The following is a 15289-nucleotide window of genomic DNA, read 5'->3' as shown; positions in this document are numbered from 1 at the left end:
ATTTACATTTGATAGTAACATTTGAAGTTTTGTGTGTAAATATTGAAGTCCAATTTCGACAACTCCTTATCTTTAAGCAGATCAGTAATTTGTTTTTGATAATATGCCAAGTGAATATTTAATTGATATTTTTATAGTCTATCTGACCATGGGATGTAATAATAGTGGTACTTTCTCTAAGGCGTCCATAACATTGTCTGGCATGTGATCGTTGATCATTGTAGGAGAGACGAGAACTTCGTCAAAGCTGGTGTTGTGTGCCCACACGGCCTGGAACACAGGCTCCCCTGATCCACACAAACGCTTCCTGGAAATAGGTCACATCATCTCTCCAGAAACGATTGAACGTAACAAAGCAATAAAATTCTATGAAAAATGTTACAATCGGACTTGATACAATTTAGAAAGAATCTCTAAACCAATACAATTGCCATACACAATCTAGGTGCAGAAAATGCTGAAGAACATGTACAGCTTTAAAAATTTGAGTATTTTATCAAATAAGCACTGACCAATTTAATGTACCTCTGTATATCAGAGACAATATCATATACAAATAACATTCCATGTTCACTTCCACCATTTTTGAGTCTTTCAAGACCAAAACAGTGTTTTGTGACTTTTCAATTCCAGCAAAATTTAATCCCTCCAACATATTCGAAAACTAAAATGATAGCAATGTCAAAATCATGAAATGTATTAAATGTTTTACAATGGCAAATCCATTACCAAATATTATATTTACAAAATCTTGACATGGAGTTGACTAGAAAGTGACCATTGATATCAAATCATGAAATAGATTTTTCTGGTCAATTTCTGGACATTTTTGCCTGTGAACTGACAATACTTGTCTGTGCCTTACTTTTTACCGCGAGGGTGACTCCTGACCACATGGATGATCTTGCCGGGAGGGTACAGGGGGTGGTGTGTAGATAGACCAATCTGAGAGTCTAGAGGATGGGCAGTATTGTCTCTCTCTATCTCCAGCTGTATGTCTGATGCACTCAGATTCTCTGCTTCTTCTGTCCCACAACATAATCCTCGGGCAATTATCTTCCACTGAAATGTGTTACAAACCATTGTTAGTTGCTATACCAAAGTCAGAGTGATCTCCATATATCAATGTTTTTTCAGAACGAAGTTGCAAGCAGATGTAATTGGAAAAGAGGGAAGGGGCTTGTTGCCAGATTTGACCCTAAAAGACTTGATAAAAAAGGGGAGAGGGCTTATCGCCGAGAGGGGGCTTTGTTCGCTAGGTCAATATTAGTCATGCTCCTTAAAACTTGTTCACACAAAGAAAGCTTTTGTGATAGCTTTTTTCTGAGAAAGTATATCTCATTGTTTAAACTTAATATATTCTTTACATGGATAGAGAGTTAACAATTTCAACTTCTGAGAACATCATATCAGTGGATTCTTAATTAGACAAGAGGCCCAAGAGGCCTTGACGGTCACCTGAGTGCTGCTACAGAAAGAGCATTGTAAAGTTGGTTCAAATCTATAAAAATTATTTACGAATCAAAATAAACTTTAAAGTTGAACTTTCGTATTAGAATTTTTATTTTTTGTTTTTCATTTTGATAGTTAGTGTATTATGTTACCAAACCTTATGCTTAAAATTCCAATTTGCTTTGCTAACGTTAAACAACAAAACCAAACTAGAAGTCAGTCAGTGTCAGTGATTTTATAAATTTCACTTTTTAATCTATGGAGATTATTTGGTTCCATCAAACATGTGAATTCAGAAGAAGATTTTTGAAATAATAGCCATTTTGACCCATTTTGGCCCCGCCCCTCTGGTCTCTGGGGGTCAGCCAGGACCAATATGGATATGGTGTTAAAATGCTATTTCAGGCTAATAATTCTAAACCAGTTTAACTCATTTCCTATTAAAACCAAGCAAATAATGTTCATAAATGTGTTTTTCCTATATAGACTATAGTAAATTTGACCCCCTCCCCAGGGGAAAATCTGAGATCCCAGGGCCATGAAATTCACAATTTTTGTAAAGGGCCTTAAGACCTTCCAATCTGTGAAGAGTATTTGGTTCCATCAAATCTGTGAACTCAGAAGAAGATTTTTGAAGTTTTAGCCATTTTGACCCTTTTTGGCCCCGCCCCTCTGGTCCCTGGGGGTCGGCCAGGACCAATATGGATATGACGGTAAAATGCTATCTCAGGCTAATAATTCTAACACAGTTTGACTAATTTCCTATGAAAAATAAGCAGATAACATTCATAAATGTGTTTTTCCTATATAAACTATAGTAAACTTGACCCCCTCCCCAGGGTCATATAATTCACAAATTTTTTGTAAAGGACCTTAAGAAGAGTATTTGATTCTACCAGTTCCAGAAGATCAGAAGAAGATTTTTGAAGTTTTAGCTTATTTGACCCCTTTTGGCCCCAACCCTAAGGCCCCTGGGAGTCCGTCATGGAAAATTTGTTAATAGGATTCAATGGCCATTTCACAGAGATAATTCTGACAACATTTGACTCATTTCCATTTACAAATGACCAAATAATGCTCAAAAATGTGTTTTCCCTATATAAACTATAGTAAACTTAACCCCCTCCCCAAGGGGAAATCTGTGACCCCAGGGTCATATAATTCACAATTTTAGTAAAGGACCTTTAGACCTTTCTATCTGTGAAGATTATTTGATTCCATCACATCTGTGAGTGGAGAAGAAGATTTTTGAAATTATAGTCAATTTTACCCCTTTTGGCCCCTCCCACAGCCCCCAGGGGGTGGGGATCTTATAATTCACAATTTTGATTGGCCTTATGCCTTAAAAGGTTTGTGCAAAATTTCATTGAATTTGCTTCAGTGGAAAATGTAAATTGTTTAGGGACATACGACGGGCGACGACGGACAAAAGGCGATTAGAATAGGTCACTTGAGACTTCGTCTCAGGTGACCTAAAAATGTTGTTAAATCATCAATGTCTTTGATTCAGTGTGAAATGAAATCCATCAATCAGAGTACAATATCTTCAATACATAATCCAAAGAAAACAAGTAAAGATCTCCACAACTGGACATGATACTGATTAGGGGTTTGAGGAAAATCACATTTAATTGGTAGATTCTGGGGAAAGTTTTTATATTGAAAATGGAATAGATTGGAAGGATACATATGAGCAATGCTAGATGTACATGCCTTCCTCTTTTAAAGTCAGTGATATAACCTCTAAAATCATATAGTGTTGTTATATTTGTTATCTGTTCTCACCTTGGGCTGTGTGCTGTTTTTTATTACATTAATTAAATCTGTTCTTAAAACCTCCAGCTGGGATAAACCAATCCTGAAATACAAGAAAATCAATACCTTCATTATCATGGCGGTCATGTGATAATACTAGTTTGTAACTCATTCACATGATCACTTCTGGAAATCACAAATTTTTATGAACATGTTAGCAATAGTTACCTTCAAATACACAAGTTTATTTTCCATACCTATTATAAAAGAATGAACAAGAAGACAAAAACAGTCATAACCTTAATTCTAATTTTTTATACTAGTCTTATCAGAAAATTTATTATTTGGTAATGCAAGTGCAATAGGAAATTTTTTATCTAAATGATTCAAATAACATATTTGGCACTAACTGAAAATGTTTTAAATTACAATATATGAGGTGGCCTGTTTTACTGTACATGTATATGTAAATCCAGGCAGAAAATTGAGAAACCAGTAACATACCGTGGAACAACATCTTTTCCTACCACCACAGATGTTATAAAGGATTTGGTCTCTTCTACACACACATCACTGTAAAAGGGAATGTATTATATAGCACAACTTGTATATAGCTTTAAAGGATTTGTGCAGCCAAAATTTTTTTTTGGAATACGTCAGGATACTGCTCTGGATGAATGAAAAATTAAGTCCCACCCAACGAATCGCCTATCTTTTAGCGCTATCGGTTGGTTTTGGTCGTGATTTACGGGTAGTGTCGACTACGTTTCAGAGATAATGAGCTAGGTGGTCACGTGGTCTTGTGATGTCAGAGTAGTCCGCGGCTACACAAGGTAAGCCTATTACTATACATGTATACAGCATATATACGTATACGTTAGATCTACAATTTGAGTTTTTCGAGTAAATGGTTATTCTAGCTTTATGATGTAGATATTTTCAGTTTCAAAACATTCCATTTACACCACTTAAAAAATTCAGAAAAGCATATATCTAACTTTAGATTAGATAATCAGTCCAATTTGATAGCGATATCAAAATGATGTTCGGATCAGTCTGGACTGAAATTTAGAAAGCATTTGATGTAAATTCCAGTGTAATAAAAAACAGTATAATGTAACACTATCTTTTTACGAGTAAAATCCCAAAATTTGGCATGAATATATCTAGAATCCGTGTTTTTATTTCAAACTTCTTTTATAACGATGCAAACATGGCACAGTTTTTGAGTAAAAATAAAATGTGGACGGCTATCAGTTATGTGATATTGGAGTAACAGTACCGAACTTATACCGAAAATAATATGTATATCTATATTGTTGCCTTTGAAACTTTATCCATAACGTTTACTAAAAAGCAGAAATACATCAATGGTATTTCTGATATATGTTCCTAAATCACAGTTTAAGTGTAGATTTAAATTCATTATTTCAAAATTAAACTAAATCCTTAAAATAGTATATTCATTGTCGACCGTTTTGTATATCATACAGAGATTTAATAGTATGATATATGAACATTTATCGTATAATCCAAAAAGTAACCACATAAAGTGTTCAAATGAAAATTGAAATTACTTGTATACAGGCATTATAAATAGATATAATATCTTGTATCTTTTTAAAAATATACTAAGTGATATTTAAATAAGCATATTTAGTGTGATAATGTTGTAACCCTTCTTGTATGACTAAACATGTAGATTCGAAACGGTGAAAATACATGCTTAGAATTTTTACTAATACCTTAGAAATTACGGGAGATTTCTATATGCCACGATTCCGTAATTACAGTTCTAGACTGGAATAATTTTCAAGGTTAAACCTTTAGTTGAAATAGTTCTTAGAACCATTTTTGTTTCTGAATAAGTCACCTTCCATTTTTGTTTTACCTGTGTACGACATATATATATATGTGTATGTAATATATATTCCTAGGTATGATCAGGTATATTTTACTTCCATTTGCTTTTACATCTTCATTTTAAAAAATGGAGGTGACAACAAAAAACCTAGAGCATAGATGTACGGGGTTTCCATAATTCAAATCACAATCCAGTTAACGGATGTCCTAACCTGATTGACAGTAAGACAATAGCAAATACCCGATATAGTCCACCGAATAGCAAATTGCCCGCGGCCAGATAATTACAGGTGAGTTCGATGAATGGCGTTGTGTACGGGTAAACAACATCCTGGTCAAGGTATTACATAACCATCAAACCAAAGGCATGGCTAATTATATATCTATAATATTGGTGATTCTACTCGTATATCGATTAAAAATTGAATGCGACCGCACGGTCTGAAAAAATAGTTTGTTTTGCTTAATATCTCAATTATTTGATCTTTTATAATATCAAAAGTAAATTCTTTCTACCACATGTTGAAACATTTTACGGTCATTGAAATAAATGTATCTCGATTTATTCGGTTAGCAACACACAACACAATGTTTGTAATGATCAATCATCGGTGTGTACGTATGTCAAGCATCATATCCTTGATGCTTTAATCAAGGATTTCTTAAATTGTTACGTAAAATTTCATTTTACAGTCACAAACTTTGCAATTCACAATGTATCAAAGATACAGACTACAGGAAAATATTATCTAAATAAAGCCTATTCGTTGCTGAACTCCTCGACAAAAAAAATCTGAAACTTTTATTTCTGTGTGGATTTTTTTTCATTATTACACGAAGATACCTGCTATTAGAGCATAAATTAGAATATTTGAAACATCAAATTTCACTCTTTTAGTTATAAATATTCGAGCCAAAGTTATTGTACGATTAACTTCACTCAAAAGTAATCATAAAAAATCTTTGATCGGCTTTTCCTGTGACCGTCGATGTAAGTGATAGCACATCAGTTATAGTACAGCTATAAGCCACGGACTATTATGACGTCACACGGTTTAGAGCTAGAAAATATGCATAATCGGGTGGTCAGAAAATTTGACCTCGATATCGGCGGTTTACAGGTTATTCCGGTCGCGCATGGCACGAAGAGGTTTCTACATGGTCTAATAAAGCCATTTCAAGCATAAACTGAAATTATCATTTTTGACTGCACAAATCCTTTAAAATCCTGAATAGAGTGTCTTCATTACAAGATAAAGAAGTATTACTGTTACATGTATCAATTTTCAAAAAATAAAAATCTATGCATGGTAAGACAAATGTATGTCAAAAGATAAGTAATTCTCTATTCTAATTATTTCCTAGCTAGAATTTTCATTTAAAGAACCCATTAAATTATTTTGAATTATGCATTTACTTAAATCTTGTGACCTAAAATTTCATACAATGCCTGATTTCAACAAGACAGCACCTTTACGGCTAGGTTTATCTCCCTTTTTCTTCCATTACATAATTCAGCATAATGCTCACAAAAAAAATCTTAAATGGAAATACAGAATGAAAAGAACAAGAGGCCCATGGGCCTTAAGGGTCATCTGATTATTGGCACAATACAACATAATTGTTTAAAGATTTCAGACATTTTGACCCCTGTGATCTTGAATGAAGATCAAGGTCATTTTTTTAAAACAAATATGGTAGCCCTTCATCCCAGCATGTCACAGGCCCAATATTCACAAAAAAATATTTCAAGACTTTAAGATTTTAGCCTATTTGACCACTGTAACCTTGGAAGAAGGTCAAGGTCATTCATTTGAACAAACTTGGTAGCTCTTCATGTCAGCATGTCACAGGCCCAATATCAGGTCTCTAGGGCTCCTAGTTATTTTCAAGAAGTCGTTTAACCCTTTACCACATGCAAACTAGTAGACTGCATCATCATGCTTCCATGAGGAAAGTATACAATGTTTAACACGAACATTGTTGCAACATCTGTCAATTGTATGCACCATCTAAATGGCACTTTTTGAAGTTTTTAGTGTTGATTGATAAATTAATACGTTTTAAAGTTGGATTTATTTACTTTCATGTTTATTTTTGAGAAATGTTTTGGTTATATAGCCGATTCAGAATGAATCAAAATACACAGTGATGCTATCATTCCCAAATATTATTCGACATGAGGACTTCAAAAATTAATAGAAACGTTTTTAGGTCAGAAAATGGGCGATTTTCTCTGTTGGAAATACTCAAAATATTGTCGATTTTTTTAATCACTTTTAGGAAAAAATATGCACAAACTACTTGAAATTTCGTAAGCAAACTAATAATTATCTGTATCATGGCTTCATCAATATATTTAATCTGAAAAACACTGTCATTTCTGCTTTGTCCATGCCGGTTCACCGCCCGTTCACCGCTACTTTCACTTTCTATCGTTCCGAGTAGTGTGTTTGTTGTGGAATGTTTGTACATAATTTGCTGTTGGAAAATGCACGAAAATAATCTATCAACTTTAAATGAAGTATATTAAAGGTTTATTGAAGTTTTAACAACAAGTTTCTAACAAAATTATCAACACTCACGGCTATAAACTCGCCAGTCCATTCCAACACGGCGTCAGGTAATGGCGATAGTACGGGATCTCGCCTTCTTCATGACCGTCAGATTTTCGATCGGTCAAAGTGAATAAAACATCGTCTAAATCATTGTCAGATTATATGCTTTTAGGCCTGTGATATTTAAATATCATGACATTGTACTCATAATTACAAATATCTGCCGTAATATCAACAACAGAAGCCATGATGGCGTCCCCGGTAACATGAGTGAAGCAGTGAACACGTGTGATTTTCTCGGGTAATTTATTCAGAGTTTTATATAGTAACACTGTGCCGATTTTTGATTGGTTAGAAATTTGGTCACGTCTATAATTAGACTGTAAAGTCTGAACACAGGTGGTGCTTTTATCATGTGATACGAAGCTAGGAAAACATTGATACTCAAAATGGCGTCCAGAGTTGCTTGAGATCGTGTACAGTCAAGGTCATTAATTTGAACAAACTTAATAGCCCTTCATCCAAGCATGCCACAGGCCCAATATCAGTACCCTGAGCCTTCTTGTTCTTGAGAAGAAGTTGTTAAAAGATTTTAGCCTATTTGACCCCTGTGACCTTGAATGAAGGTCAAGGTCATTCATTTGGACAAACTTATTAGCCCTTCATCCCAGCATGCCACAGGCCCAATATCAGTACCCTGGGCCTTCTGGTTCTTGAGAAGAAATCGTTTAAAAATTTTAGCCTATTTGCCTCCTGTGACCTTGAATGAAGATCAAGGTCATTCATTTGAACAAACTTGATAGCCCTTCATCAAAGCATGTCACCGGCCCAATTTTAGGTCTCTAGGCCTCTATGTTATTCACAAGAAGTTGTTTAAAGGATTTTAGCCTATTTGACTCCTGTGACCTTAAATGAAGGTCAAGGTCATTCATTTGAACAAACTTGGTAGCCCTTCATCCCAGAAACCTACAGACCAAATATTAGTACCCTGGGCCTTCTGGTTATTGAGAAGAAGTTGTTTGAATGAAAAGGTTACGCATGGCGCACGACGACGGACGGAGCATGACGACTATAGGTCATCCTGACCCTTTGGGTCAGATGACCTAATAAAGCCCGTTCATTGATAAGAAGTTGGAGTGTACCTGAGTAGTCCTCCGGGAGGTGAGAAGGCATAGCAGTGAAGAGTTGGGTACTCCTGTCTCAGAAGTATGGCAAGGATGGACGCTGTACCAGCTCCTAGGGAGTGACCCACCAACACAAGGTCATACTTCTGTGTCCCCTTATCCTGTCATAGATTCAGTACAGTCATTAATCAACACCAATTATGGACAGTCATTAATCAAAACCAATTATGGACCAAACAGAAATACACTTAAAATGTCCTGAATATTACAAATGTCAAAGATGTCTTCTGTATCTGGTTGAGACTAGTACTAATCAACAGTTTCTGCACCTGGAATTTAGAACTAAAATTTGATTGTGTAAACTGTATTTACTGTATGATATTTATATAGGTAACAACTATTGCAAATCCTCAATGCTCCAACCAGTTCAAAGTCAATATTGAGCTAGAATTTGATAAATTAATCCAATTACAGTTGTACCTATTAGAAGACACAACTTTTGTTTTCATTTTCAAATGATCACACTGATAAATGTGTTAGCTCAGTCTCTCGTATCAAAATCGTTTCAAACAGTGTGATGATCACTTTCATAAATGCTTTACAAACCTTATACATACTTCACAGTTATTGACATATGAAACCCAATAGATTTGGTAAGATATTTTTTATAGAATTTTTGTGCATCTGAAACTGAGTAAGTGAAGACTTACAAGGTCCACCCCAAAAGCTTTGGCTAAGATACGATCATCCTTGAGCTTCCTCTGAATGTACACTGCAGCTTGAACCATTCCCTGTTGAGTGCAAAAATAACTTTCATCATACCAGGATATTTGGATAATTAAAATTTATTTGTTTTGTTAACTTTAAACTGTGACAATCAAATTACCAGTAATATTTTCAAATTGTGAACACACCTACGCCAGTCCATAAAGACCTAGGGATGGATGCAAAGCATGCTATGAATATGCTGGAATAGTCAATTGAGTGTCAGTAAATATGATCTGACATATGTGGTATTGGAGGAGATCATGCCCTTGATCTCCGATCATACAACACAAAGTCTACTATAAGCTCCGGGACTGAATGTCTGATTTTTGATTCACACACAATTCTAAGAGCTACTGACCTTATGTCCAACCCATTCTTCTTTAACAGGATCTAGGGGTAATGTCTCAGCATCAGCCTTCAGATCTGTCAGCACATCCTGTCAGTAACAAACATTTCCATCTATTAATATACCTTGTATCTATAGGCCCATTATCATACACTCTGCAGTGTACATTGTTTTCTTTCGGAGAAATTCTCCTAGATATACTTAGCAACTCATCAATCAAACCCTGAAATTTCAACTTTTAGAATTTTGAATATTGATCATTGGATGAGAAATATGTCAATTTCTCCATCAAACTTACTGATAAATGTATCTCCATCAAACTTACTGATAAATGTATCTCCATCAAACTTACTGATAAATGTATCTCCATCAAACTTACTGATAAATGTATCTCCATCAAACTTACTGATAAATGTATCTCCATCAAACTTACTGATAAATGTATCTCCATCAAACTTACTGATAAATGTATCTCCATCAAACTTACTGATAAATGTATCTCCATCAAACTTACTGATAAATGTATCTCCATCAAACTTACTGATAATGTACTCATCAACTTAATAAATGTATCTCCATCAAACTTACTGATAAATGTATCTCCATCAAACTTACTGATAAATGTATCTCCATCAAACTTACTGATAAATGTATCTCCATCAAACTTACTGATAAATGTATTCCATCAAACTTACTGATAAATGTATCTCCATCAAACTTACTGATAAATGTATCTCCATCAAACTTACTGATAAATGTATCTCCATCAACTACATAAAGATCTCCATCAATTCAAATGTATCTCCATAAACTTACTGATAAATGTATCTCCATCAAACTTACTGATAAATGTATCTCCATCAAACTTACTGATAAATGTATCTCCATCAAACTTACTGATAAATGTATCTCCATCAAACTTACTGATAAATGTATCTCCATCAAACTTACTGATAAATGTATCTCCATCAAACTTACTGATAAATGTATCTCCATCAAACTTACTGATAAATGTATCTCCATCAAATTACTTAAACTGATAAATGTATCTCCATCAAACTTACTGATAATAAACAACACTGTATCTCCATCAAACTTACTGATAAATGTATCTCCATCAAACTTACTGATAAATGTATCCCATCAAACTTACTGATAAATGTATCTCCATCAAACTTACTGATAAATGTATCTCCATCAAACTTACTGATAAATGTATCTCCATCAAACTTAACTGATACTGATAAGTATCTCCATCAAACTTACTGATAAATGTATCTCCATCAAACTTACTGATAAATGTATCTCCATCAAACTTACTGATAAATGTATCCCCATCAAACTTACTGATAAATGTATCTCCATCAAACTTACTGATAAATGTATCTCCATCAAACTTACTAATAAATGTATCATTAGCAAGAGACTCATGGGTCTAATGACAAAGGTTTTAAACTGCATTGTATCTCAGGTTTGCTGTTATCTGATTTTGGAGGGCCACTGGGTCTGAATCACTCATTACGGATAATGTAACAATGCTTGAAGAATTGTGAATGACCTTGAAAGTGGATCAAAATCCTTCACAAGAACAAACTTGGTAGGTGTTTCTCCACAGGAAATTATTGGCGCAAACTTGTATCTGTGTCTTGATAATAGTGAGAAGCTATTAATGAAGCAATTCTATTTAACCTTCAATAGAAAACCCAGGTCATTCATACGGATAAAACTAAATATCATCTCTTTGTGTGTTTTGTTGGTAAAATAAATGATTTAATTTAAAGCCTAAGAGAATTTGCTTCAAAGTTTTCAGTTATTTGACTATATGACCTTCAATGAAGGTCAATCTCATTTCAGTTGAATAGACTTGGTAACCTACATTTTAGCATGGTATAGCTTCAATATTTATTAGATCACAGGGCCGTCTACATTGTTTAAGGATTGCACCTATTTGACTGTTGCAGAACCAATATCAGTGACCTTGGCCTTTCAGTTTACGAGAAGAAGTTATTTAAATGAAAGGTTACACACCTCAGATTGCTGACAGCTAATACATAATCAACAGTGTAGTATGCACCTATCCTACATGTCTTCCCTCAACACCTTTATCTAACTCATTTAACAATGTAAGGGAATTTGTTTTGTTTGGCGCCGAGCGGCTTCCGTACTCATTTACCCATGTGGCCACTTAAATCCAAGACTAGGCAATTCTTTGCGAGTTTTCAGGCACAAATATTAAAGTTGAAACTGCACTATGTAATACCACTTACATAACACTATATTACCAGATTTTATTATCATGAGGGTTCTTAATACAATTTAGGTAATTGAAAGACTGGTGCATACCTAAGTAATGTAATTACACATGTATCATGTAAAATCAATTAGTCAAGGAATTTTCTTTGTCCACTGTGAAGTATCAGTATCAGTAACTCAAGGGAATTTTTGAAGTTTGGAATTTAGTCAAAAGACTTTCTAAATTCCATGCTACTTTGAAATTATACAAATAGGTATTGATTTTCCCTTTTTTTGGGGGGAGGGAATAGTGCTGGGGTATTTTCTATCATGCTTTAGGACAGAGATGTCGATATGTAACACTTATCTAAAGATACAGAATCATCCCTTATATATATCCATGCCTTCAATACAAAAATACTACAAATAGGAAACCTCCAACCCCCCACCAACACTTTTGACCTTAATTTCTTGTCTATTTGTGTGTGTCTCGGAGGGTGGGGTGTGGGGGGGGGGGGGGGGGGGGGGTGTTGGGTGTTGGGTGTTGGGTGTTGGGGGTTGGGTTCTTATTGTAAAACATAGTATCAAAGGAATTCAAAATGTTCAATAACTTTCCAAAAATTTACTTTAGCAGAGATTTGAAGCATGTGAAAGATAGATATGAACATTCCTAGTAATCAAATTAAGTATTGATTTTAAGCATGTAGATTTTGTCCATATTGGAATGAAAGTTCTCATCCAGCTTTCAATTGTACCACAGAGGACTAGCACTGCTTGGATAATACACTGTGTAATAATACCGACAACAATATCCAGATTGGATTTACAATACTTTGTTTTTGTCTAATGACAGCAAACACTACTGGTATCTTTAGATTTGGTGTTTAGTTTTACATCTTATTAACAGCCAGGGTCATGTAAAGACATGCTAGGTTTGATGGTGGAGGAGACCTGGAGTATTTGGAGACACTAGATCCCAGTAGGGATCTAGGGTGGGTGTGAGGCACAGCCCACCAATGATTGATCTAGGACTGACTAAATGAACGAATGGGTACTTTTCCTTTGTTTTAATATACAAGACATACAATACTTTTTTATTCTGCTTTTCAAACATTTACAACTATCCAAAAATCCAGACGAAGTTGAACGCGAAATATGCGAATGAGGCAAGTAACCTAGGGTTCAAGAGGAACCTACATTTGATATTTTTGAGAAAGATCCCTTCAATACTTTCTGAGAAATAGCGGTAACAAACTTTAACTATCAAAATCCAAGATGGCCACCGGTCGGCCATCTTGTTGACCGATCAGTCCCAAAATGCAATATGCACAACTGGGGTCCTAGGGGAACCTACATATGAAATTTGAGAAAGATCCCTTCAGTGCTTTCTGAGAAATAGCGGTAACAAACTTTAACTATCAAAATCCAAGATGGCCACCGGTCGGCCATCTTGTTGACCGATCAGTCCCAAAATGCAATATGCACAACTGGGGTCCTAGGGGAACCTACATATGAAATTTGAGAAAGATCCCTTCAGTACTTTCTGAGAATTAGCCGTAACAAACTTTAACTATCAAAATCCAAGATGGCGGCTGGTCGGCCATCTTGTTGACCGATCAGTCCCAAAATGCAATATGCACAACTAGGGTCCTACGGGAACCTACATATGAAATTTGAGAAAGATCCCTTCAATACTTTATGAGAAATAGCGGTAACAAACTTTAACTATCAAAATCCAAGATGGCTGCCTGGCGGCCATCTTGTTGACCGATCAGTCCCAAAATACAATATGCACAACTAGGGTCCTAGGGGAACCTACATATGAAATTTGGGAAAGATCCCTTCAGTGCTTTCTGAGAAATAGCGGTAACAAACTTTAACTATCAAAATCCAAGATGGCTACCTGGCGGCCATCTTGTTGACCGATCAGTCCCAAAATGCAATATGCACTACTAGGGTCCTAGGGGAACCTACATATGAAATTTGAGAAAGATCCCTTCAGTACTTTCTGAGAATTAGCGGTAACAAACTTTAACTATCAAAATCCAAGATGGCGGCTGGTCGGCCATCTTGTTGACCGATCAGTCCCAAAATGCAATATGCACAACTAGGGTCCTACGGGAACCTACATATGAAATTTGAGAAAGATCCCTTCAGTGCTTTCTGAGAAATAGCGGTAACAAACTTTAACTATCAAAATCCAAGATGGCTACCTGGCGGCCATCTTGTTGACCGATCAGTCCCAAAATGCAATATGCACTACTAGGGTCCTAGGGGAACCTACATATGAAATTTGAGAAAGATCCCTTCAGTACTTTCTGAGAATTAGCCGTAACAAACTTTAACTATCAAAATCCAAGATGGCGGCTGGTCGGCCATCTTGTTGACCGATCAGTCCCAAAATGCAATATGCACAACTAGGGTCCTAGGGGAACCTACATATGAAATGTGAGAAAGATCCCTTCAGTTACTTTCTGAGAAATAGCGGTAACAAACTTTAACTATCAAAATCCAAGATGGCTGCCTGGCGGCCATCTTGTTGACCGATCAGTCCCAAAATACAATATGCACAACTAGGGTCCTAGGGGAACCTACATATGAAATTTGAGAAAGATCCCTTCAGTACTTTCTGAGAAATAGCGGTAACAAGAATTGTTAACGGACGGACGGACGGACGGAAGGACGGACGGACAAACGGAAGGACGGACGGACGTCGGACCACGGACGAAAGGCGATTTGAATAGCCCACCATCTGATGATGGTGGGCTAAAAAACTACCAACCAGTGGTCTGTAGTCAAACGCATGACCCAGAGGTGGAGGACTTGTGGTAATATAACAGGACATCTTTACCACTCGGTCACCATGGGCACCATATATTTAGATATTAAAGGCTTTTATTGTGAAAAAAAACCTGAGTACCTAGAAGAAACATTTTGAACTAGAACTACTGTCCATAGATTTCACTCAAACTTACACAAAATATGATGCTAAAAACAAAATGAGGACAGATATTTTGTTGATTTTTTTTTGTTTTTGTTAGTTTGTTTTAGATCTATTATGTCCACACAAATAGCCATGCAAAAAATAAGTGCCATATTAATTTCACACAATAAAGAATAAACATGGAAACTGGGAATTTTTTTATATAAGATGAATACACTTGATAATCTACCTCCTCAGCCCATCTGTT

At 35.5% G+C, this 15289-nt stretch overlaps 1 protein-coding gene across 1 annotated transcript in view; it reads right to left on the bottom strand.

Moving 5' to 3' along the window:
* The window catches only part of LOC138310072 (diacylglycerol lipase-alpha-like), a 74240-nt gene that overhangs the window by 10117 nt on the left and 48834 nt on the right, over positions 1 to 15289 (bottom strand). The window contains exons 7-13 of the mRNA XM_069251241.1: positions 9879 to 9956; positions 9463 to 9543; positions 8771 to 8913; positions 3712 to 3780; positions 3238 to 3310; positions 866 to 1062; positions 172 to 307 (exon numbers count right to left, since the gene is read on the bottom strand). Of these exons, the coding sequence (XP_069107342.1) occupies positions 172 to 307; positions 866 to 1062; positions 3238 to 3310; positions 3712 to 3780; positions 8771 to 8913; positions 9463 to 9543; positions 9879 to 9956 (777 nt within the window). The remainder of the gene's footprint in view (positions 1 to 171; positions 308 to 865; positions 1063 to 3237; positions 3311 to 3711; positions 3781 to 8770; positions 8914 to 9462; positions 9544 to 9878; positions 9957 to 15289) is intronic.

This window comes from Argopecten irradians, chromosome 1 (genome assembly GCF_041381155.1).
Source record: "Argopecten irradians isolate NY chromosome 1, Ai_NY, whole genome shotgun sequence".
In the NCBI taxonomy this organism is placed as follows: Eukaryota; Metazoa; Mollusca; class Bivalvia; order Pectinida; family Pectinidae; genus Argopecten; species Argopecten irradians.
Note: the sequence above shows the minus strand (reverse complement) of the source record. Positions and strands in the feature narration are given on the sequence as shown.